Source organism: Mastigoproctus giganteus, chromosome 5 (genome assembly GCF_048544385.1).
Source record: "Mastigoproctus giganteus isolate SK-2022 chromosome 5, ASM4854438v1, whole genome shotgun sequence".
Classification (NCBI taxonomy): Eukaryota; Metazoa; Arthropoda; class Arachnida; order Uropygi; family Thelyphonidae; genus Mastigoproctus; species Mastigoproctus giganteus.
Genome location: NC_143579.1, coordinates 65,532,345 through 65,559,422, shown reverse-complemented (window position 1 = coordinate 65,559,422; position 27,078 = coordinate 65,532,345). Strand labels below are relative to the sequence as shown.

Sequence of the window (27,078 nt, the reverse complement as noted above, 5' to 3'; positions counted from 1 at the left end):
TTATTACCTTTTTTTTTTTTTTTTTTATGAGAACCCCAAACACGAGAGGTATTATAACCTATAGTACTTAGTACCGTGCTTGGGTTGGAGGTTGAGAAGACGAAAGAAGATATTTGTTGATATTGGACTTGAACTTCTGTAGATTGTAATTTTCAGGAAATACATATGAAGGAAGGTTGTTCCAGAAAACGGCAGTTGAATGAATAAATGAGGAAGATGAAAAGTTGGTTCTGTGGGTTTGAAGTTGGACAGTAAATGGATGTTGGCTGGTGGCGGCACGTGTTCGGACTGTTTTGAAAGAGAGAGCGGGAATTATAGAAGCCAATTCAGAAGAACAGTGCCCATGGAAGTATCTGTAGAAGAGGCATGCAGCAGAAACAGTGCGTCTATGAGACAGCGAGTGGAGAGACTCTGTTAGAGATGAATCATTAATTAACCTAACTGCCCTCTTCTGAATGGAATCAAGAAGCCTGAGAGAGGTTTTGGGGGCACCACCCCAGATGTGGGAACAATATTCCATGGCAGGGCGGATTTGCGATTTATACAGAGTGAGCAGCTGTTTGGGAGAAAAGTAACGCCGAGAGCGAAAGAGAAAACCAAGTTTTTTAGATGCAGAGGAAGCAATATTTGTAATGTGCTTGTGCCAAGAGAGATTAGAAGTCAGGGTAATCCCCAAAAGAGATATATCATTATGCCTAGAAATCGGAGTGTCACTAAAGATAAGCATAGGAGCAGAAGAATCCTTTTTGCGAGATATAAGACAAGATTGAGTTTTAGAAGGGTTGAAATCAACTAAGTTGTCTTTGCCCCACTGGAAAATTACCTGAAGATCGGCATTTAAGGAATTGGCAGCAGATTTTCGAGAACTTGAAGCTGATTGAGCTGGACATGGTTTCTCAAAATGGAAAGTTGAATGCAATGTGCTATCATCGGCAAAACTATGGATAGGATTTCCAGTCAATGGAAGAAGGTCATTGATATACAAGAGGAAAAGAGTGGGGGAAAGAACTGAACCTTGGGGGACACCGGCATTAGTGGAGAAGTTAGAAGACAGAGAGCCATCTACCATCACCCTCAGTGAGCGATCAGAGAGAAAACTGGATAACCAATTACTAAAAACAGTTGGCAAACCATAAGATGGAAGCTTGTTTAGAAGACCTTTATGCCAAACACGATCAAAAGCCTTTGAGATGTCAAGAGCAACTACTTGTGTTTCACCGAACCTTTCCATTGAATTAGTCCATAAATGGGTAACATAAGCCAGAATATCACCAGTGGATCGACACTGACGGAATCCATACTGGCGATCGTTGATCAGACGGAAGGTTTCTAGGTAGTTTAAGAGTTGGCGGTTAATTGATTTCTCCATTACTTTAGAAAGAGTAGAAGTAATTGCAATGGGACGATAATTGGATGGGAGGGATTTGTCACCCTTTTTAGGAACTGGCTGGATATGAGCAAATTTCCAAGCAGAAGGAAAAACACCTTTGGAATAAGAAAGTGAAAAAAGGCGGCAAAGAATAGGAGTAAGTTCAGGAGCACAGGTTTTGAGAACAAGTGGAGAAATACCATCAGGACCTGGAGCTTTCTTAGCATCAAGATTCATCAAAATCCTTCTGATATCCTTTTGACGGAAGACCACAGGAGGCATTGAATGGAGCGTGTTAGGAATGGTGGGAGGTGTTTTACCAAGATCATTAATACATGAGCTCAAAGAAAAATGGGATGCTAGCAGGTCAGCTTTATCCTTGGCTGAAGTGGCAACAGAACCATCTGGTTTGGACAGAGGTGGGAGCAGAGAAGGGCAAAAGTTGCGGCCAATAGCTTTGGCAAGAGACCAGAATGCTCGGCTACCATTAGGGCAAGAAGCAAGTTTTCTACTCTTAGCCTGTTCAAACTCTAGTTTGGACTGATTAATAACTGCTTTACAATTGTTGCGAGCTTTGGTGTAGGCAGAAAATGAAACTGAAGAATTAGAAACAAGCCAATTACGATATGCAACGTTCTTCTCTTGGACAGCCTTAGCACATTTATTGGAAAACCAAGGTTTAGATAAAGGACGAGATTTTAAAGTGGAGTGTGGGATAAAGGATTCCATTCCTGCAAGAATAATTTCACTGACACGATCTGAGCAAACGTTGACATCAGAAGTTTTGAAACAGTAATCAGACCAAGGAAAAGAAGAAAAGAAGTCTCGCAGGTCATCCCATTTTGCATTCTTGTAGTGCCAAACAATACGAGGTTGGGAATAGCCATGAGATAAAGGTTCCATTGGAGAAGAGGCAATCACCAAGTTGTGATCTGAAGTGCCTAAAGGACCTCTCACTTCAACCTTGTACTTAGAAGGGCTGTTTGTGAGAAAAAGATCAAGCGTATTGGCTGTATGATTAGGATTGTCCGGTATTCTTGTAGGTAAATGAACAATCTGTGCTAGGTCATTAGTAATTGCAAAAGCCTCAGCATCTCGACCTGCTGGGTCGGTGTGACTAGAAAACGGAAGCCAGCTGGAGTTGTGAACGTTAAAATCACCAAGGAAAATTACCTCACTGTTAGGAAAGTTGGACTGGAGAAAGTCAAGTTGCAAAGAGAGGAAGTCAAAGAGCTCCAAGTGATTAGTGGAGTTGGGAGAACGGTAGAGACAACAGATGAATTTTACACAATGAGGTAGAGAGATTTTAAGCCAGAGAAGATCAAAGAGAGGAGATTCCAAATTGCCAAGTCTCTGACAGGGAATATCAGAACGGACATATGCACAAGTACCACCTTTGAGGCGAAAGGAATCATACAGCAAATAATTTGGACATCTAAGATGAGCAGTAGTTGAATCAACTGATAACTGAGATTCAGTCAGAAAAAGTACATGGGGTTTGGAAGACTGCAAGTGGAAATGGACATCGTTGAGATTAGAATTGAGACCACGTATATTTGTGAAATGAATTAGGAAGTCCTTGGGAGGTTTAGATCTTTTCGCAGATAAGCTTGCTCTATTTTTTTGACAATTCATGGTGTATTCAATAGTAAGAAAAAGTGGGTGGGACATGCTGTATGAAGTAATGAAATTTTTGGATATGGCGTACATGTGGTAAGAATATACCCAGATCCTTGACATAACGTGGCCTCGACAATGCTCCCCGCATACACACTACTCGGACTCCCTCCAGTCACTATCTGGCAGAGTAGAGGTAGCAAGATTATACACTAGCTGATCCGGAAGCTTCCTAGAGAGTTACCAATAGGTTCAGTCCGGTGTACTAACTAGCGGCCGGCCTGCGAACACCGTTTTAGAGCTGTACCCTCGAAATGTAAGGAATATTGGATCTCGCCACGACATTCATCATAACCTCAAAAATCATCAATCATACTGCATGATGGAAGAGATAGGGAAGGTTGACCGGGACTTAGCTCTAGAGACTAAACATGGGTTCCACCACTTCAAGCCTCCAATAAGCAAAGTGGTGGTATTTCACCGGTTGATGAGAGTCATCTACCACCTAGTACTGCCTGGTAACATAGAGGGGCGGCATTCCTCCATGTGGTGTGGGCGCCACACCTCGACCCCTGCTTACGTTGGTTCACACCTGGGTGGTCACCCACCATGTACTTGTGCATGAAGGTTATACCCAGGATTACTAACAGTCCCACCATCGTGAAGGTGCAAGCAGAGGATTTGGCTGTCATAGACCGTCCGGACTTCGCCGAAATTGGGTCCACTTTGACTTGAGTGTCACCCGAATATCAGTTCCATCAGCGTTTTAGACTCACAGGTAGCAAGAACAGCTTGTCTGGCATATCTGAGAGAATGTCTGTGACAGCCTCAAGGACCAAAGGACCTTGGGCTGATGTTAAAAATTTAGAACAGGATATTTAACGTGGTGTTTAACTTTTGTTGCTGTCAGTATCTTTAGGTGCATTAAGTTTAAATTGCAGAACATATTCCAGAACCTCTAGATTTCTACTATGTGTACACCGAGCCTAATCAATAGCTCATCAGTGTGCATAAAATAATATATTAATAATGTATAAAAATATGGTTTATATAGATTTAACCCCCCTCCCCATCTCCCATTCCCTTGCTGTTTGTGGAATACCTTTTTTTCATATATCTTTGGGTATGCAACTGCAAAGGGCGAGGTTCTTCTGTATTGTAGTTGTGTCGATATTCCTTCCATAGCACAGATTTTTTTTTTTTTTTATATTAGTTTGTTAATTTATAAATTAACAATATTTTACTATTGATTACTATTTACTATTGATTACTAAATTTATAATCTTTCAATCCCACCCCACAATTGCTCTTTCTCTTTTCCATAGGTCTACAATACAGCACATATCCTTTTATCTTTTGCTCTTTCTCTTTTCCATGGCGCCTCCGTAGCCAGGTGGGAAGGAGCAGCAGTGCGTAGCACACGCTTCTTGATTAGACCGGGGTTCGAGCCCGTCACCACCAAATACGGAGGATGCGGAAAGGTCAGGGAATGACCACCGCATATCCCGGAGCAATATGGCCCTAGTTGCTAATGCTCCTAAAAAAAAAAAAAAAAAAAAACCCAAAAAAAAACAAAATTCTCTTTTCCATAGGCCTACAATACAGCATATATCCTTTTATGTTTTCATCTCTTACTTTCACAGTTTAAAACTTTTGTGGTATGTCCTTTCTGATTTGTTATTGTGAATATATAGAGGCATGGCACAGAAATTTGTTCTTCATGGCACTATAGTAGATTTTCCTCTTCACTCTTAGGTGGAGGTTTAGGTTCATATTATTATTATTAATCATATGGTGCAAGGAAGTTTGAGGCTTTTGCTGCATCATTATAAAAAAAAAAAAAAGAAAAAATTTCGGAGTTATCCTGAGAGAGAGAGAGAGAGAGAGAGAGAGAGAGAGAGAGAGAGAGAGAGAGAGAGAGAGAGAGAGAGAGAGAATCACCAAGAAAGAGAAGAATGATGATATCCAGCTCAAGACCTGGATGCACCAAGCCCATACTCACCAGATGTGAGTCCCCTGGGGTAAATGTTATCAGATAAGGAGGAATTATAGTTCTGATCTGATTTGTAGTCAGCTGATCTCATATGGAATAGACCCTGCCCCTGCTGAGTTACTCCAGGTTTTTCAGTCTGCATAACATACAAATTGGCCTATTAAGTTTTACAAATAATACACAGTAAACTATATGAACTGACACATGGGTACTGGTGCATTATGAACAAGATAGTCTGCCAAAAATTTTCTAAACAATGAATTACAGAAATTCAATGTAGCAAGAAAATAAATTTTAATCTGCTGTAAAAGCACAAAATTGTTTTTAGGACCACCATGCTCCAATTGAATATCTATATAGATGTTCAGGAGTGTTCTGTCTGCCCCCATAATGAATGAAACATGATCACTAACAAGGGGGAGGGAAAAGTGCAAAGAATATTAAAGATTTTCTGTTCAGGGGTTTACTATCCAAACCTTTTACACTTGCAAAATCATTGATAATGTTATCATAATATGACAATAATGCCCTCTTCAGTTTGATATGTAAAATTTTCCAACCTGCTAACTTTTTTGTGAGATTGGAAATTTGAATAATTCTTAATATTCAGTTTAGAAAGAGAAATTGCAATTTTAAAAGTTATAAAATTAATAATGTTCAAGAGTTTAATTTTATTTTGTGAGATCAACAATGAAATATTATACTGATTATGGGCAACTAAGTTATATACAACCATATAAATGAGAAATAATATTGCATATTTGAGATGGATGTGGATAATTGTCATGGATATATCATGCCAAACTGACTCAACATTGCACTGGCCAATGTTAATTGGATGCACTGCTTTAGATATGTATATCAAAGGCTGACACAAGTAATTATAGACCTGTTGAGTTTAACTTCTGTTCCAGGAAAATTAATGGAAGCACTGGTTAAAGAAGCACTGCAGGATCAGCTTGACAAGAATTCAATTATAGCTCAGACACGACACAGCATGGTTTTGTTAAGGGAAGGTCTTGCCTGACCAATTTGATTGGATACTATTGGATACTATGATGTAGTCGCAAAAGAATTGGATGCAAGGAATAACTTTGATATTATATATTTGGATCTTAGAAAGGCTTTTGATACTGTTGCACATGGAAGACTGCTGCACAAATTGGAGCAGTGTGGCATTGGTGGCAAATTATTGCTATGGATAAAGGGATGGGTGGCAGAAGACAAAGTGGTAATTAATGGACACTGCTTATCGTGGACTAATGTTATTAGTGGAGTCCCTCAGGGTTCAGTGTTGGGTCCATTGTTGTTTTCTGTATTTATAAATAATATTGATGATGGTATATCAAGCTTAATGTCCAGGTTTGCAGACGATACAAAGGTTGGCAGGGTTGTTAAGGACGCTACTGATGCTATGCTGCTGCAACAGGATCTGGAAAGGTTGAGCAGATGGGCTGAGAGGTGGCAAATGAAGTTTAACGTCAACATATGTAAAGTACTACATATGGGAAACAGCAACCCCAGAGCAACGTATCAACTCTGTGGTACTACACTGACAGTAGTAGAGAATGAAAAGGACCTGGGGGTAATTGTGCAGGCAGATATGAAGTTCTCTGAGCAGTGCAGACGGGCTGCAAGAGTAGCTCATGGTGTCTTATCAATGATATACATGAATTTTTCTAGCAGGGATAGGAAGGTGATTATTCCCTTGTATAAGGCAATGGTCAGGTCGCACCTTGAGTACTGTATACAGGTTTGGAGGCCTCATTTCAAGAAGGCTGTAGAGCTGCTGGAACGAGTACAGAGAAGGGCAACAAGGTTAGTGAACGGAACGCAAACGGTTGCTCTTATGAAGAAAGGCTTAAATTTTGCAAATTACAGTGTCTGGAGACTAGACACTGGCGAGGTGATCTGATAGAGGTGTACAAAGCCTTGAATGGTTTGAGCATGCTCAATGCTGATGGGATACTGCCTCTTGTTCAGAATAATCACCTGAGAGGGCATAAATTCAAATTGAGGAAAGACAGATGTAGGATAGATGTGTGGAAATTTGCCTTTAGCCAGCGGGTAGTTGGTTGGTGGAACAGACTTCCATCCCTTGTTGTGGAAGTTGATAGCCTAAATAAATTTAAGGCTCAGCTGGACAGGTATTTCGAAACGAACGGAGGGGTGAAGTGAAAGGGTTTTTTTTTTTTTTTTTTTTTTTTTTGGCTGATGCTGCATAAGCTTGCTTTCTTGCATCATATGCCTCTACTAATGCTAATGCTAAAACTCTAGAAGGGGATGAATCAGATTGGTCCACTTGATATGCATGTGCTTCTTAACTAAGAGCATAATCCCCTCCTGTCCTGTCTGTCATTTCTGCTTTGTTACTCCCCATGTTCAAATTCTGTATCCCTTATATCTGAGTGATATCATGTCTCTAATATCCTCCCAGTGTCTGCATTTGATGACTTGGCCACTACTTCAAATTCATTAAATTTGTTTACTGTGTGCTCCTAGCTAAGGATTTATTTATCCTACCAGAAAAATATGATTTATCTCTAATGATAATATTAAACATTCTCTTTTGTTAACTGCTAAGGAGCTTGCATTAACAAACAAAATTTATGATTTAAAAATAAACCAAGGTAAGTTTGGAAAAAGGGAAAGAGGGATTTGGTAATATATTGTGACCTGTCTTACAAGGTCCAGTTTGTTGCTAAAGTGGTTTAAAGGGTAAACAGACATGCATAGTTTCTGTGCTTATGCGGTTTGGATCTTTCATGCTATTTCAGTAGTGTCTCGCATTTCCTGTGTTACAAGAATGTATACACTTGAATAAATATGTACAGGTGCATAATATAGGATTTGATTTGTTTTCTGAAGTTTGAAGCACAAGTTTAGATCCAGATCTCCAGTACAACTTAATAGGTGTGTGGGCATGGAAAATCTGTTTGTTTTCCTGTTGACCATTTTTTAACCAATGACGAAGGCCTGTAAGATGAGGTTTCAGTGCATGCTGTTTTTTTACAATTTGTTTTAGTTTATTTTTAAATTTAAAATTTTGTTTGCTTATGTAAGTGGTTTTTTAATATATGTGGCAACCTCCTAAATGCACTATTTAGGAGACTGCTGCCAACCTCTTAAGTATTGTAGATTTGAATTGGTAGTTGATAAAGACTATTCAACTGTTTAAAGCTTCTAGTGTCATTGGGTTTTGATTTTGTAAAATTTTATTTGTATTTACATTTTCTTAGTTTTTAATTATATTATAATTGAGCATACATTTTATTTTATTGTAAATTCAGTGATTTTGCTGTGTCTAAAGTATATATTTTTAATACAGATTACAGCATTATTTTAATTTCTCACATGTGCACCAGTGTTTGATACAATTGCTTATATCCTCTCCATAATCTTAGAGGGTTTTGCGAAAAACAAAATAAATCAATTTCATAATGTATTTTCCTCCAGTTTTATTTTATTTTATTTTCTGATGTGCTTATATGAACAGGCAGTTAATAGTTTTCTTGGCAATAAATGTTGGAAAGCTTGACTTACAAATTTTTTGTTTTCCTGCAGTAGATGTCTACTTGTAGAGTATCCCTTTAAAAGTTAGAAAATTATTTTAAGAATAAATGTGAAATACTACATCAAGTTAAAGCTTTTGAGATTTGACTGGCATAATTATTTTACTAGCATATTTATGCTTACATTTTTGCTAATTTTTTTTTTTTTTTTTTTTTTTAATTTAAGGGGAAATATTCTTTTTTGATGTAATTTTTAGACTCTGTGTTTGCGTAATTAATTTAAAACTAAAAAGTATTGATAAGATTTGGTAATTTACTGCTGACTTGTGATTTAAAAAAAATTTTTTTTTCTGCTTAATGGAAAAAGAGAAAGGTAAGAGGCAGTGCCTGTGTTTTTGATACTTATGAAAAATCTTTTGTTATTAAAATCATTTGTAATGATCATATGATGATTTCACTTTTCAGATAGCAGTACGGATTTCGTTAATTAACAAAATCAGCACTGTTATCTAATCTTATTTCCATCTTGAATGATAATTTTATGAAACCACTAATAATCAGATAAACTCTATAGATAAGAAATTTAATGGTACAGTATTTAATAAATATAACCATTCCTTTTTAAATTAAAGTGTAAATTATAATTTCATAAATTATTGTGATCCAGATACATAAGTCTGTGAGAAATTTGAATGTGGCTATACAGCCAAAAAGCAGCATAACATTTAACAGTCACATGCGATATTAAGTTTTAAAATAATGAGAGAATTTTCGCTCATAAATTTTAATTTGTAGCATCAGATATAGTATTGATATCCAGATAAATTTTTGTTTTTGTTTAAAATTTGTGTACGATCTTAGTCATGAATTGAAGTTCTTTTTCTCTTGGTGTTACTTTTGTTTTAAATGGCTTTGGATTTTGTACAAATTGCAAATCTCCTTATGGAACACTTCCCACAACTGATTTGTGCTTGCAGAATCTCACTTAAGACTAAATATCAGTAGAGAAGACATTCCCAACTAGTATACCATAAAAATATTGAAATCCAAGGGTGTGCCTCAGAAATATAACACATTCAGCCTCACCATTGAGCTTTGCGGGGTGTGGTTCCCAATCTTATATGCCCCAATCTGCATAATTCAGTGAAGTGCAGCATTAAATTTAATTTAAAGGAATTAATTTTGGTGATTGTGGTGTGGTATTTCCTAGAGATTGTATTCTGTTTGTATTAGTGTTGTAAAGAGAATGACTTAAATTTAAGATAATCAGTGAGGCTCCTACAGCTGTAGTGGAAGAATTCTGAGTGCACTGACAATAGTGTAGAAATGTTATTACTTCCTAATTTGTGTTCTAGTTGTTTTCAATAGACAAGTTTGTGCTAAAGAAAAGAATTTTGGTAAATAGAGTATTGATAAAGTCTGCTTTGATCAGTTGTGTTCTGTTTCTACAAATGTCTTTGAGGGGGTGGTTACACTTGCATAGATTCACTTTAACAGTGCATCAAACCTTAGTCCTGTGGAAATGGAAAAAATTAAGTTATCTTGCAATAAAACATTTAAAATAAACTTTCATAAGCTTTACCTATTTTTCGACTATCTGTGGAAGAAGATTATCCTGCATTATCTGGAAGAGCTTTGGATATTTTGTTACACTTCTCAACCTCCTATCATTTCAAGACTGCATTTTCAACCTGAAAACAGTTAAGCCAAAAAATCTTGCAGAATTGCGAGATATGGGAGGAGATCTCAGTCTCTGCCTATTTACTCTCAGGCCCAGAATCCAATGCTAGATATTTAGGTGGTGTGGTCCTCACACACAGTTGCTCCAATGTCTCTGTGGCCATGCAGCAACTGTGCCAATGTAAATTCCAGTCTTGGCAGGCTTGAAAGATTTTGTCATGCCCATGAGTAACAAATCCCATTAATGTTGCTTAATATTCATATAATATTCTTGTTATGTTAATTTTTTAGTGATTTATTGATAAAATTAAAATAAAAGAAATATATGAATATATAAAAACAAAATTAAATGAATTATCAAATGAAAGTCTTGTATTCATAAAGCTACTTTTTAACTTGAATTAGAAGTTAGTTCAAATATGAGAATTATAATTAGTATTGAATATCTAGGAGGGGGTGGGACGAGTGTGTCACATGAAGACTGGATCGGACTTAGTTTGTTGTGAAAAGGAGTTGGAACCACTGCAATAGAGGGCAGTTGAGGTAATTGATGATCCTTTGCTTACCAACTATCTCCACTCCTCATCACAGATATATTTGGTGTCTGCTCCCTGCCTTTTTTTTTAAACAGAAATTTATATTGCAGTTGAGGTAATTGATGATCCTTTGCTTACCAACTATCTCCACTCCTCATCACAGATATATTTGGTGTCTGCTCCCTGCCTTTTTTTTTTTTTAAACAGAAATTTGTGTTGCACTGTTCTTTTGAATTAGCACCCATAATTCTGCCTCTTTCTTCCCAGCCCATGCACATGCAATAAATAATCAATTTCTAGTCACAGTTCAACTCAACTTTCTGAACTAACTTCTTCTCATTTATCATTTTTACTTTGGTTTTTTAACCATTTTGTGCAATTTTCTGAAAATTGCAATCAACAGAAATTCAAGCCCAAGTTAAATTTCTATTGATGTCAACTTCAGTGGGTATGTTCTCTTTCATCTCAAATTCAAAAGCTTCTAGTACCTTTCCTGTATGAAAGCAGTATTAAAAAAAAAAAAAAAAAAAAATATATATATATATATATATATATATATATATATTTTTTTTTTTTTATATATATGCATAAAATTTAATCCAGAATAATATAATAAACAAAATTTGAACCATGTTACTCCTTTGAAATTGACATTTTAAAAATTTGGCAATTTAAATTGTTCAGTTAAATGCTTGTTAATTGTTTTGATAATTTTTTGATGAATGCAAAATTCTTTGTCATCAAGTCATATTTTATTTTCAGGCAAACAGGCACATTGAAGACTTATTTGATGACTTGAGAGATGGACATAATCTTATATCTCTTTTGGAAGTTCTATCAGGAGAACTCTTGGTAAGAAAATTTTACCTAAAAGCAGAAAATATAAAAGTATAAAACATTTTAAACTGCAAACATTCTAAAATATAAAAAATTAAATTACTTTGAAATTATTCTTGGTTTAGAAATGTGAACAAATTGTTGCTTTTAGAAGGAACAGGGTCATTGTATTTATAAGACAAAATGTATTTAGTATTAATGAGAAAAATGTTTGGTATTTAAATAGATTTAATGTTTTATCATTTGTCATTAACTGCCATTATTTAATTTTGTTTATCCTAGCACTTGTAACATTGTAACCTTTGTTTTTCAAGGAAAAACATTAAACTTTCTGAACTAACTTCTCATTTATCATTTTTACTTTGGTTTTTTAACCATTTTGTGCAATTTTCTGAAAATTGCAATCAAATTGATAAATAAAATTGCAAGGATTATCCCAAAATTAATGCACAAATGCAGTTAATTTAAAATGAATTTATTTTATAACCTAATTTACATAAAAAAAAACTTTAGTGTACTCCTTTATGCTGTATGCTTGCTTCCTGACAATTGGGTAATTTTTGAATGCCATTTAACTGTCTGCTAAAGTTAAGCTGACCAATGTTTGGGTAATTATATGGCAATGGTCAGGCCACACCTTGAGTACTGTATACAGGTCCGGAGGCCTCATTTTAGGAAGGATGTTGAGTTGTTAGAACGAGTATAGAGAAGGGTAACAAGATTGGTGAGAGGAACAAAGGGGTGTGCTTACAAAGAAAGGCTTAAGTTCTGCAAGTTGCAGCATCTGGAGACAAGGCACCTGTGAGGTGATCTGATCGAGGTGTATAAGGCCTTGAATGGTTCTCAACTAATGCTAATTACTACACTCAGTGCTTCTAAGGACAGAACTCTTTTATTCATGCAGTGGTTCCTTGAACTTGGGGAATAAATCATAGTTGCAAAGACTTGTACCAGAACTATAAGGTACTTCCTGTACTGAAAACTAGCTGTACAGGCTGTATGATATGATGCCTTGCATTATCATGGAGTACATGCACAGGAGCTTGCAAGTGGCAATTGGAGTTTAATATTGACAAATGCAAGGTACTTCATATGGAGGAGCAGTAACCCCAGAGAAATGTACCAACTGTGTGCTACTACATTCAGGGTATTGGAGAATGATAAAGACCTGGGGGTAAGACAGGCTGCCAGACAGCTCATGGGATTTTGTCAATGATAGTCAGGAATTTTGCTAGCAGGGATAAGGAGGTGATTATTCCATTGTTATAAGGCAATTGTTAGGCCACATCTTGAGTGTTGCATTCAGGTATGGAAGCATCATTTTAGGAAGGATGTGGATCTGTTGGAACAGGTGCAGAGAAGAACAACAAGATTGGTGAGGGGAGTAAAAAGGTGCTCTTACCAGGAAATCTTCAGTTTTGTAAATTGCAGCATCTGGAGATTACGTACCTGCAGGGAGATCTGATTGAGGTGTTTAAGGCCTTGAGTGAATTGAGTAAGCTCAATGCTGATGGAATCCTTTCTCTTGCTCAGCTTACTGACATGAGGGGTCATAAATTTAAAATGAGGAAGGATAGTTGCAGGTATATGTGTGGAAATTTGCCTTCAGCTAGTTGTTGGTTAATTGGAACAGATTCCATCTGGTGTTGTAGAGGTGTGTTGTTTCAATAAATTCAAGGAAGGACTAGATAAACTCTTCAAATGGATAGATAGATGAAATGGTGTTTTTTTTTTTTTTTTTTGCTGATGCTGTATAAGCTTGCTTTCTTGTATCATTTGCTGCTACTATTAATAATAATGAAATTTGTGCCTGCTTATGAATTTTTTGGGCATAATTTCTGGTGAAGAAATATTGCATAGTAGTCTCCAGTTACTGATCTTCTGAGTGGCATGTGATCAGTGCCACCAGCAATAACGACCTCATAATTGTAGACTGCGATGACCATTTGTTTCACCTTTGATCATTTTTGGCAATGTTTAGAGGGGCATGTTGAAGATGGCTGAGGTGATTTTGACTTCATTTCAGGCTCAGAGTCATGTGTTGTCTTATCAATGGCAACAGTGTTTTTGTAAAATCTTTACCTTCTTGTTAGTAACATGCGAGGAACTATGTTGTATGTTACAGTTCTTTACACTCTTCTCTTTGTTTATCTGACACAATTGTAAGCTCCATCAGATGGTGACCTATTTTTTGTAACACGCTAGTTAAAATTCAGTGAATAGACTATTTTGGTATTCCAGATTCATTCATTCTCAGTTTATGTGATCTATTGGAAGCTGATGTGAACCCTTTGAGACCATCGCAGAATCATGCTTTGACCTAATATTGCTCACCACCCACTTCCTTCAACAATTCATAAATTTGTCTCAGCATTCGACCACATAAAGTTTCAATTTTGATAAAAGGTATTTAATCTGAAACTGAAATCTGCCTGAAGAAACATGACTGTCCATTTTTAAAAGTCTCTCTACCCAAACATTCAATGCAGGAGCTCTGTTACAAGCAGACTGATGTTGAGGTTAAACATCAAATTATTATCCTGATAATTGTGCATGTGTATAGACTGAGGGGCACTTTCACAATGTGCATTATTTTTGGGATAACCCTCATAGTGTACTACTATACATAGTATAATGTATTTATTACAATTTGAAAAACATTCATTGTGACACCTGCCAACCTCCCCTCCCCTTACTCCTACCATCGGTGTCTTAAATTTTAACAGAAATGCATCGGAAACTGAGTAATGTGTATATGATTGATATTTCAACTTCAAGAAACTTGAAGTTGATATATCAGTCAACTTCTTGGTGCAGGAAAGGTGGTCTTATTGAGCCACATTAATAATAAATATTTTGAGAAATTTCATGGGTCTCCACATCATTAAAGTGGAGATCTAGCAAACTGTTGAATCTTCACTTCAAAAGCAAATCTTTATAATGAGATTGTAATTTCCAAAAGAACTGTGGAGATGAAACCTTTATTCTAAAAGACTTTAAAGACTCAGTGACTTCAACTCTTCGGAGTCTGACACTAAGGATTGAAGTTAGTTCGGGGCTGTCACGTCACGTCACTTCTGAACTAATTTTTGTCAGTTCAGACAAAAATATTATTATTTTTTTTTCTTTATCTTCTGGGTGTAAGAGATGTTTTGTCTCTGTAATAGATTTTATCCATATTTTAGATCTCCAAGATCTACAAATAAGACTCCACATTTATTTAAAACAAATTTTATTAACCATAACACTTTATTTACAAATTTACAAAAAAGCATGAGTACTCATTTAAAATTAATGGCTCTAAATACATAGAGCATTTGTGTTATATGCTGTCTCACACATAATGACACAAATGCTTTTACCCCCCCCCCCCCTGACAGACTAGAATTTCCTGTAAGTAATCCATGATTGAAGTTATAATCTGAAGGGGGAACTTTCTTTCTATCTTAAATAATCTCACTGTCAGAGTTTCTTTATTACTTCCAATGATTTTGCTTTATGTAAATTTTACCATTTAGTTCTCTTCATCTGTAGGACATTCCCATATATGCTAAATCATCCAGTTTAAGCAGAAAACTTCTGATAATTTGGTGTATTTTCTAGTTGTTTTTCTGATTTTTGGTAGTTCTTTTTATATTTCAAAATTTAAAATATGTGATCTCTTTTGATGTTGTTTTTTTTTTTTTTTTTTTCCAATAGGGGGATGGGTTCAGTGAACACATCCCGTAATTAAAAAGGGATTCAAATCCAAATGAGACCCTCAGTTCCAGCCAGGATAGCTAGATAGTATTCAACATTAAATCTTGAACACACCCGAAATTCTAGGATGGGGGTGGAAAACCTTTTTAAGGGTGCTTGCCAAAATTGGCTAAATCTTTTAAAAAAACTACCCTCTTGTACTGCTCAAAATTTTGCAAAAAACAATAGAATGTTGATTATCCGAACTGTCAATTATCTGAACCACCGTCGCCACCTCCTCCAATTTTTACAGTATCTACTTTTAGTGCACTGGTTGTTATGCTGAAATATTACTCTTGCCGTTCAGTGCATTTGAAGGCCCACTCATGCAGAGGCCTTCACTGTGCTAGAATCTGCAGAGATACTGCTGTTAAAGAGGATGAGAGATCTCGCTGTGAAAAAAAATATGACAATCTCACATGGTTCAAAGAAAAATTGAAGATTACATATTTTATACAATAAATCTTCTCAAGGTTCATTTTACTCTTATTTGTGCAATTACCTGTTTGTTTATTTCTGTTTATGTAAAAACAACAAAAAAAGTGCGTTTTATGGTTGAAACAATGTAAAGCAATTAGGTAAGTTCAAAATAAATATAATATATATTGTTTCTTCAAAACATTTTTAAATCAGTTATTTTTTTAATACTTCATATTTCAAAATAGAGTACTAATAACCTTGCGTCCAATAATTTAATTGTATGCCTAATTACACTTTGTTTCATATAAACTGATTATTCTCATGTATGTTTTATTAACCGAAACCAACCTTAGTCGCAGTTAGTTTGGATAATCGACATTCTACTGTATTGTTATTTATTTCATACGTTTTACTTCACAAAAGCATAACCAAAAAAGAATGAAATAAAAGATATTTATTTCAAAGATGCTTTAATAAAGGTATTAAAATGAAATCCTTCATAACAAAAAATGTAACTTTTAGCTTACAAAACAAATTTAAAATAAAATGATAAACCTCTCTTATATTATAAATATAAAACATCAGCGAGACTTCTGTTGCTGCACCATTGACAATACTTTATATCAGGCTTACTAATTTTTTCTGTAAGGCTACTCCTATGTCTAGACTTAACAAAGTTCATCACTGAGAACGATGAATCTTAAGAATATGTTGATGAGAAAATTTTTATTAATTCTTTTGCCAGATTTTTTAAACAGACAAAAGTTTCAGGAATGAATTCCAAACTTTTAATACCTGATTTTCTGCTATTCCCGTCACAATTTGTTCTCTTTCAGTATTTTCCAATTCTCTGAACTTGACAAACCTTGAAGAAAACTGTTCAATAGTTGACTCACTTTTTTTGGGACATCTGAATTCCACGTGCCCAAATAATTTGTATGCTTGTCCCTTTGGGCACGCATGCCATAGGTTCGCCACCCCTGTTCTAGGACATACTTGGGTGCTTTTTGGAACATTCAGTATAGGTACATTGTGCAAAATCCCATATTCTTAAAACTGAGCATTTTTAATCGAACCCTCCCCCCCACAAAAACTAACATTGCAGTTTGGTACGAGACTTGTTCTTTGAATATCACTGTTTGGATAATGAATTGATTCTCCAGATACATTTTTCAACTTGAATAAAATGCAGTTGGCAGCTTGAAATATAATTCTATGTTTCTGCAGCCAGAAAATGAATCTTTCGAAATCGCAATAGAAAGTCTGATAGATATCAAATTATGCTTGCAGTTTTACCAGATTTATCTGTTTTTCCTTTATTTCATTCAGTTGGATTAGCACACCTAATCAGTTGGCATAAGCTCATAACATATGTTGCTTCCTCTGCATCACAAAACTTCATTTAATTAATGAAGTTTTGTTTTTCGGTCATTAGTTAACTGAAGTTATTAATGACCCATCCCTTATAAAGTCTGTCCTCCCTCTGTTAGTTTCTGACGCCTGCCTTTTCTCTAGATACTGCCATGGTCACTGTTCTTTTGAATTGGCTTTTGGAATTCCCTTTTTCTTGAGCACCTCAGAAAATACTCTGGTGCCAATCCCCCCCCCCCCCTCTCTCTCTCTCTCTCTGTCTGTCTGTCTGTCTGTCTGTCTTCTTTCATTAGAATATAAAATAAGAATATGCCAGTCATATGGCAAGCCAAGTAAGTAGTGAATAGAAAGTTAACCAGTGTGTAACTACAACAACAAAAAAGGAAGGGGGAAAATAAATCAAGATAAAGTGTATTTCAGAAGGAAAGTGCTCCTAAATTAGGAGCATTTTCCTTCACAAATTTATGGTATTAATAAATAAAATACAATAAACTTATAAAAATGCCAGTTAGTTCATATTTAGTGGCACTCCCTTGATGGCACCAGGTCTGAGTTGTTTGAAATATCGCTATAAATGAATTTGAAAACAAACTGTAACATGTGACCAACAAAATGAAACAAAAATATATAAATAAAATAGAAAAGTAGACTGATCATTATCCCATCTTGCTGGAAGACCATAAGGCCAACAAACAGAGGCAGATTTAACGGCGGGCGCACCGGGCGCGCGCCCTGGGCCCCGACTTCTGAAGGGCCCACGCAAAACCCCAACATATTAGTTCAAAACTTTGTGATTATTATTATGCTGTTATTAATTATATTATACATATATTATATTCAAATTTTATTGGAAATAAAACATTAATAGTACATAATATTTTTTTATTTATTTAAAAAATGGTTAACATGTATTTTTATTTTCCCTGTCTCTCTCTCTCTTTTTTTTTTTAAGGGGCCCAATATTTTCTTATGCGTCCGGGGCCTCAACCGACCTTCATCCGCTCCTGCCAACAAAGGTCAGGGAATCACTGTATTTCAAACACTAAACAAATCAGTGCGTTGCTGAACTGACACATACCCTAATCAGCCTGCCAATGCAATAGATTTCAATAATGTTTGCTTTTATGCAGTGAAAAATTATGCTATAACATATCAGAGCATTCACATGGCAACACCAAATCACTGACACAAATGACAGTTAAAGAATACATCTAAATAAAATTAAACTGTAGATGGCAGTATGAGTGGCACATTAGCATCACAACTCACTACTAACCATGTAATGTGAAAATAAACAAATAAGAATATAATGGAGAAAATAAAACCTGCCACATATTACAGACACACAAAATTAGAATATGCCAGCCATCGTATGGCAAGCCAAGTAAGAAAGTAAACCAGTACATAACTGTTTTTTTACACACACACTCACTGGTAATAGTCCAAAATTAATCACATCTGGTGATTAATTTTGTGTATTGGAACATTATCGCCTTGAAACCTGACATAATTTCTGGTCACTCAGAATATCAAGGTACCAAGGTAACCAGTGGTGGTAATTTGCTCATTCATGGTGATGATAGGACCTAAAGAATACCAAGATATTGCTTCTAGAACCATCATTGATCTACCTTCATACTGATGATTGATACAAGACAGGATGATTGCACTTTCTTTGGCATTCGCCAGGTGTAAACTTTTCCAATGTTGGAAAAGTGTGGATGATGATTCGTCTGGAAATATGACTTTTTCAATCGTCAGATGTCTGGTTTTGTGCTCCTTTATACCATTGCATTCAAGTAATGAAACAGAAAGCAAACATTAAATTTTGTTTCAAGTTGGGGAAAAGTGTAACTGAAATCTATGAATTGGTAAAATTAGTGTTTGGTATGATGTGCTCTATCTTGTTTGCATGATTATCAGTGGTTTGCAAGATTTCAGCATGCTTTTTGAATTCTTGAAGACACTGGACATCCACCAACATTTAGCATCTCAGAAGTGGTCAAAAAAGTTCCTTGATTTTGCATGATTGTTAAATAACCCTGAACGGTGGAAGGATAACTTTACATGAACAGAGAAACAATTTGAATTCTGAAAGAAGATTTGTGCTAAATTTATTCTGCATTATTTGACTGCTAGAGTACTCTATTAGGTAGAGTACTCTACTTAATTTTGATTGTAACTGGCAATGATTTTTGGTATAACTTTGAAAAGTGTCGACAAACAGAGAGACAAAGTACCAAGATCAGTATTATCTCTGGCACAATTTTATTTTCAAAAATCAGGGGTTAAAGTGATGTTGATCACTTTCTTCAACAGCAAAGGAGTCGTTCACAAGGAACTTGTTCCACCAGGTTAGGCAGTGAATAAAGATTACTATGTAGAAGTTTTGGGTTGTTTGATTAACCAGGAATTCACTGAGTAAGCCTCAGTGTCAAGGAAAAGGAGCTGTTTTAGAGGGTCACTATTTGTAAAATAATAAGAAGAGTTTACCTCAATATAGTACGTAGAACACCTCCGATACACACAATTATGGGGAATTTTTTGAATGGCTTGGTGCAAAATTACACTAAATCACACTAAGATACGGAAGTGTTCTACGTACTATATTGAGGTAAACTCCTCTTATTATTTTACAAATATTAATATCAATGTAGAACGTATTGAGTATTACAGCTCTGATTCACATTATCTAAGAGGGTCACTATAAATTCTGCCCTTCCTCATATGATTTCTGAATGGTTCCATGTGATCATTAATGACCATACCAAACCAGCTGTTGGGCACCTGACATCCCCCAGCCCATCCCTACAGCAGTAGGAGACATGATGGTAGGATAGTTCTGCCACTGAGCTGGTTCCTGTTGTCTAACAACAACTAGGTCATATTCCTCACTGATTATCAAGGAGTTTTTGGTCAGTGGTATGACTTATCTTCCCTCTACTACTTCTTGTTCCCCAAAATTAAATATATGCTTTTAGGATGATGGCCTAGCTATGCACCTACTCATCAGTCCCAGCATTCACCTCACAACTCCAGCCAATGCCCGTTGTGGTTAATAAGCGAAGCGATAGCAGAGAATAATGTGGAGTGACTAATCACTAGACTTTGGATTATATGCAGTTGCATATATGCATATACAAATGCATATAGTGGCCATAGTGTAGTCATTAGTGCATATAAATGCATATACCACAAATATTACAAGCAATACTGCATATTCCTTTAACTTCATACCATTTTTTCAAATGTTGATCTTGAAGCTATGTAACAAGTTGCTGTATTTCAATTAAATTAGCATGGAATAATATTTTACTGAGCATGGGGAAATTTCTCAAATTGGATTGGGAAATGTTTTAATGCTATTTTGCTATTCATTCTCATGTTCTATCGAGTACATCAAATGAAATGTATTTGTTAAACATGCCAAAAATTAAATCTGTTACAAAAACTCATATGGAATTGTAGATTGCCAATCACGGAAAATATTTTACTATGGATGTCATTATTGTGTTCTCTGTTGTTTGTGAAAAGAATGTTCTGTGCAAGGAAAAAATTTGAGATTGACCAACATATGAAAACAGCATTACACATTATGGCCAAGAAAGGAAAAGCAAGGAAAAATTTCTGGAGAGTCACTTTTAATCAAGTCATGTATTTCAAAAAAAGAGAAAAGTGACTTTTCAAAGGCGCTGGTAAGCAGCAGCAGGGCCGTGCCGTGCTATGATACAGAGAGGCGGCCACATCAGGTGGCACCATAAGGGGGCGGCATAAGCAGCAAAATCAAAATACGGGAAATCAAAATAGGGGCCGCATTTCGAAGACTTGCATCATACTGAGAAAATCGACCGCACGGCCCTGAGCAGCAGTATCCCTTTCAATAAGTTAAACAATAGTCTTGAAGCAATTTTTGAAAAAAAATTATCAATCAAAATATTCCAGACAAATCTACCCTGAGAAAAATTACCTTAACGCTATTTATGATGACATTATTCGTGAAATTAGTCAAGATTTTAGAGAAAACTACATTTAGATGTCCACTGATGGATCAACAGATATTTGTGGCCACTATATTGCACATTTTATAAGCTTAAATTTTTATGCAGAACCATCGCATCAGTATTACTTTCATGTAAGGCCCTCGAAAAGGTGAATTATTCCCCAATACCATGATTTTGTAATGAATCTTTGCAGTTATTATCGACCCATAGCAAAAGTTTGCATTTTATTATGCTTTGTATATGGTAAAAGCCGGTTTTGTGTTACAAGTTTTCTATTTAGATCTGATCCATGTTACTTGCTTAGCCCATGGCTTCCATAGGTTGGCAGAGTAGTTCAGGAGAATTTTGATGAAATTAAACTTATTTCTAGTATACAAAAATTTTTCAAAAGCACCTTTGGGATTAGCAACTTACAGAAATATGCTACCTACTCTTCCTCTGCCATTTGATCCTGTTCTCACAAGAGGGGGAACATGGTTACAAGTGGATTTGTTCTATGCTAAAAATTTTGATTGTATAAAAGAATTTGTTGATTCCTTGGATAGTATACATTCAGCAGCTATTGGTACTGCTAAGGCAGTGCTTTCTGATTCTTTGACTAGAAAACATTTATTGTTCATCCAGACACATTTCAGCTAGTTAACTAGTTGTATAACCAAACTTGAAATGCGGGGACTTTCTTTGAGCAGTGCAATTGTTGGAGAGATGAAAAATGCTGAATTGCAAATTTAAGCTGTGCCTGGAGGCCTAGGAGAAGAAATCAGAAAAAAATACAATGTTTTATAAAAGTACTCAGGATTTCCATTAAGATGTGAAATCTTTAAGGAAAATTGATGAATTGATAAATGGGAAAGGAAATGAATTTCCATTTCAAGTACAGACCTCAAAAGCTCACATTTTTAAATACAGCCCATTCGCTTCTGTAGAAGTCGAAAATTCATTCTCTTTGTATAAAATGATTTTGGACAATAAATGCCACAATTTATGATGGACCACTTTGAGAAATATATTATTGTGTATTGTAACAAAAATTATTTCAGGTGTGAGTTTGAGAGGGGAAACTTTTAAAAAAGATGTTAAAACTTTTCATAAAGGGTTTTATTACTTTAACATCTTGAATACAAAGAAATTGTAGTTCAATTAATTGTAATAAATGAATAATAAATGTAAAAATTGTAGTGCATATACAGGAATTTCCCAATTTATATAATACTCGACTTGCAGAAATTCGACTTTATGTAAGTTTTATCCGGTCGGTGCAAACATAAAAAAATCGTAGAAACGTATTTTGCATCCTGTAGGAATAAATGGAGGTATCATGAAAATATTGTAATGTGAACCGAATAACACTTTTTTTTTTTTTTTTTTTTTTTCTGTAATTCGTTCCAAGTCCTTGGAAGTTAAATTTCGCTATATTACTAAGCTATTTATCTTTCTAAAAGGTCATATTTATAATGGAAATTGCACTACCCTCTCATCATTATCATATGTTCCTGTTATGAGAGAGAGAGAGAGAGAGAGAGAGAGAGAGAGAGAGAGAGAAAAAGAGAAAGGGGTAAATAGCTTAGTAATATAGCAAAATTTTCAACGTTCCAAGAACTTGGAATGAATTAAAAAAAAAAACAACAACAACAATGTGTTATTATTATAAACAGGTAGTAAACTCGATCTTATTGCATTTGCGACGATACCGATAACTGCAAATGTGAATTGTGTACGTTTTTACGCTATTATGGTGAAATGGGTTCGCCTTCACTGAAATCTTCAATCGTATAAAAAACTAATTTTCAGACGCATCTCTTATTCCTATTTACGTATAACAGTGATAAAGGGAAAGTGACCAACGAAAAGTGCAACTGGTGGTAGTGCCAGGAAACGGAACAAAATTGATTTTAGAAATGAAGATAAATGATTAAGAAGTACGAATCAGGACAAAGTTTGTCATCTATTGCAAGTGAATTAGGTCTCCCTGCTTCAACAGTGATTACTATTTTAAAGGACTATGTATAAAAGAACATGTTAAAGGATTAATGCCCTTAAGATCAACTGTGATCATAAAATAGCATTCAGGTGCTATATTGAAGATGGAACAGCTATTAATAATATGGATGGAAAATCAGATTCAGAAGCGAGTGCCCGAGTCTAATGACTATTCAAGTAAAAGCAAGAAGTATTTATAAAGATATTAAGGATAAGTACGGCAAACCCCAACCCAAGTTCATTCCAAGCAATGGGTGGTTTAATAGGTTCAAGCATCGCGCTGGTTTCCACAATGTTAAAGTATGTGGTGAAGTCGCCAGTGCTGATTCTGCAGAGAAATTTTATGATGTGTTGGAAAAAATTATTGATGAAGGCTGCTAGCGGCTTTCAACGCAGCAAATTTTTAACATTGACAAGACTGCTCTGTATTGGAAAAAAATGTCAGATCGAACATACATTCCCAAAGAGGAAAATACAATGCCAGGTTTCAAGTGTCAAAAGTTAGGGGCATGCCCTTGCTTGGAGCTAATGCAGTGAGAGATTACAGATTAAAACCACTGCTGTACCATTCTGGAAATCCTCGTGCATTTAAGGGCATCAATAAAGTTGCTCTACCTGTGCATTTCCGATTGAACCAGAGAGCACGGATAACAATATCTCTCTTTGAGGATTTGTTTAAATGCTGCTTCATTCCCAACGTTGAAAAATATTGTAAAGAGAACGACGTTCCTTTCAAGATTTTGCTTCTATTAGATAATGCTCCTGGACATCCTATGCATCTAGATGATTTTAATTCGAACGTGAGAGTCGTATTTCTACTGCCAAACATGACTTCACTCATCCAACCTATGGATCAGGATCAGGGTGTTATTTCGAATTAAAAAGCATAGTATTTATACACATTTGTTCGGGCATTGTCTGTAGTAGACAGTACATTAAAAGACTTTTAGAAATCTTGCAATATTTATCACACCATCTTACACATTAATAAGGCCTGGGTGGAAATTACTAAAAGTTGTTTAAATGCTGCATGGAAGAAAATATGTCCACGGCATGTAAAAGGCTTCGAAGGGTTTGAAAAAGACAAATCATATGAAGAGGTTACAGATAAGATTGTAAAGGTTGCAGAGCTACTTCAGTTGGAAGTTGTTGCCAAAGACATGGAGGAGTTAATAGAGGAAGAAGAGAAGGAATTATCTAACGAAGAACTTATTGACTTGCAGGCAGTGATAGTGAAAGAAGAAAATGCTGACGAAGCTCAAGATGAACCAAATGAAGAACTGAGACGCTTCATCACCAGAGAGATGGCAATGGCATTTCTTGAAATTGCATCGACGATGGCGAGGTTTGAGATGAATCCTGACAGTGAACGATTCTTAAAAGTTAACAGAGGGGTGGATAGATATGCTTGCTTGCTACAAAAAAATCTACGATGAAAAGAAAAAAAAGCCATCATCAATTAATATGTTCTTTCGTAAGGTTGAGCGGCTGACCCCTTCTAAATCTCGGCAGCGGCATACTTATCAGCCGAAACATCGATTCTGGCAATGATGCTGAAGAGGAAAACTTACTGATGTTATGCCTGTCTCTTCTCTTTTTTTATAATTTTTTAATTTTGAATTTTTTTTTTAAATTGCATTCTTTTGTAATTTTTCCTGCAATGAGATAAAAAATTGAATAAATACAATAAATAATTCTATTTACATGTTCATCAAATTTTTTTTTTTTTTGATTCAATCAATTCAGTGAGCACAATTGCGAGTGCTACAACACAAGCATCGTGGAAATTCCGACTGAAGTAGATTCTCTGCAGGACACAACCCTTATGTATGTCAGGGAGTTCCTGTATTAGCATTTTGGTGTATATTTTAATGCATATAATCAGATGTCTGTTAATCACATGGCACAGTCCTTGCATCACTGTGGTGAAACTATAAATTCTGGGACCTTGTGAGAAATTAGAACACCCACGCAATCTGAAACATCCACACTTTGTCAACCATTTGAGTCCTCTGATTCTTTGCCAGACTGTGTTGGACCTGGAAATATGGTATTCTTGTCACTATTACATCATATGGCTGCACCTGGATTTGGTATCAGCAGTTTGATTCATTTTGTATCACATATATAGTGTTTAATAGTAGCTTAATAGTCTAGATCTTTTGTCCAGACATAGTTGGCTACTCATGGTACCATGACTGCTAATGTTTATTATGAGAATTCTGGTTTTCATTATACAGCATTTTATGTTTTGTTAGTTAAGTATATGAAAAAATATATATATATATATATATATATATATATGTTTTGCAACTTTTTTTGGAATGAGCCATTCAAAAGAACAGAGTGTGTGTGTTAAGTTTTGTTTCAAGTTTGGTAACTTGGTAACTTCAGAGTAACTTTGGTAGTTTGGTAACTTTTGGTAGTTTGGTAACTTCAGAAACTTGGTGTCGTTACCACCAAGTTTTATAAAGATACTGAAACTGTCGTGATTGATAATTTCTGGCTGAGAATCAAATATCTGTTGCCTTACTTCTTGTTTTTCAGACCTTGCTGCCTGTCACTTGTTTCCAAAGATGAAATTGAAGCTCAGAGAAATGAAATTTAATACTGTCTTGGAGATTTGGTGCAAATTACATGAGATACTTTTAAAACAAATAAAGAAATAAAGACATGTTTCCAATTCTAACAGAATCACTAGGCTCAGTGTATTAAGCTTTAGGAGAGGGTGACACTTTTTAGGGGATATGATACGAAATTAGATAAGTTAAATGGATATTTGTTTTTAAATATGTTATTATTTAAATGTGAATTATGAACCACACTGAATTGTGTTTTTCCCTCTCCCCTTTCTATTAGCCAAGAGAGCGAGGACGGATGCGATTCCATATGCTACAAAATGTTCAGATAGCATTAGATTTTTTGAAATTCCACAAGGTGAGTGATATTTAATGTTTTGAACTAAATTAACAGAAAAATAGTTAATTTGAATATTTTCATGAGTTTCAATCAAGTAAGATATTTGCTTATCTGATAGGTCTCAGTGCCTCAATTAAAAGGCACAGGAGTCATGCTTATTTTTAGGTTTAGGATGCCTTTTGTCTGGGTCTTTTATTGTTATATTTGAGCTGAAATTTTCGAATTTCATGTTAAAATTGGACTAAGTATTACTGTTCAGATTTTATAGTGTTTTAAATTTTGCCTAATCAACTGCCTTTTTCCTAGGAAATTTTTAATTTTTTTTTTTTTTTTTTTTTTATCTCCTTCCCATATAGTGTAAAAATATCAGTGTTCTTTTGAAACAAAGATAAATGGATTTTATTTGGGGAAAAAAAAAAAGAAGAAGAAGAAAATTAATAAGCACAAAGGTCATATGTGCACATTTTTCCCTTGGTATTAGTGTTTAAGCGATAGAAGGGCAGTTATTTTGCATCTTCTCATGGCTATAAGTTTGTTTTTTTTGCTCCTAAGAAAATTGATTTATACATGTTTCAGAGGTACACTGATAGTTTTTTAGACTAAACCAAAAAGGGATACAACAGTTTAAAAAAAAGTTTATTAGGGAAAACTCAAATTAGAAATCATAAAATCTAGATAGTAACTTAGTCCAGTTTTAATAGCATGTTCAAAGTTGTCAGTCTAGACATGAGAAAATGCTGCATTTTCATGTTGTATGCAGTGGTTTAGCAAGAGTCTCCTAGCAAGGATTAATTTACGTGCACCTTTCCCTATTTTTCATAGAAATTTGATGTCAAGAGGTAATTGTGTGCTCTTTATTGTGCTAGATCTGGCTCATTTTTGCTGCCAAGCTCAGTAACAAAATTGTGTGATGTCACGTTGACATTGCTTCAGCTGTGTAATGTTTAAAAACCTATTGATTTGTTTTCTTTGCGATTTTATTATTTAATATAAACAAAAGTAATTTAATAATCTAAATAGAAGTAATTAAGTTTAGTAGTTAACAAATTTTTTTTTTTGTCACAGCAGCTTTTAAGTTATTTCTTAAGTTATTTACTTATATATA

At 35.2% G+C, this 27,078-nt stretch overlaps 1 protein-coding gene across 3 annotated transcripts in view; it reads left to right on the top strand.

The window, feature by feature from the left end:
* Positions 1-27,078, top strand: part of LOC150085455 (uncharacterized) — a 1,845,429-nt gene that overhangs the window by 292,997 nt on the left and 1,525,354 nt on the right. For all 3 annotated transcript variants that reach the window (XM_090374043.1, XM_090374041.1, XM_090374042.1), the window contains 2 exons: positions 11,470-11,559; positions 25,914-25,991. In XM_090374043.1, coding sequence (XP_090230169.1) covers positions 11,470-11,559; positions 25,914-25,991 — 168 coding nt within the window. The remainder of the gene's footprint in view (positions 1-11,469; positions 11,560-25,913; positions 25,992-27,078) is intronic.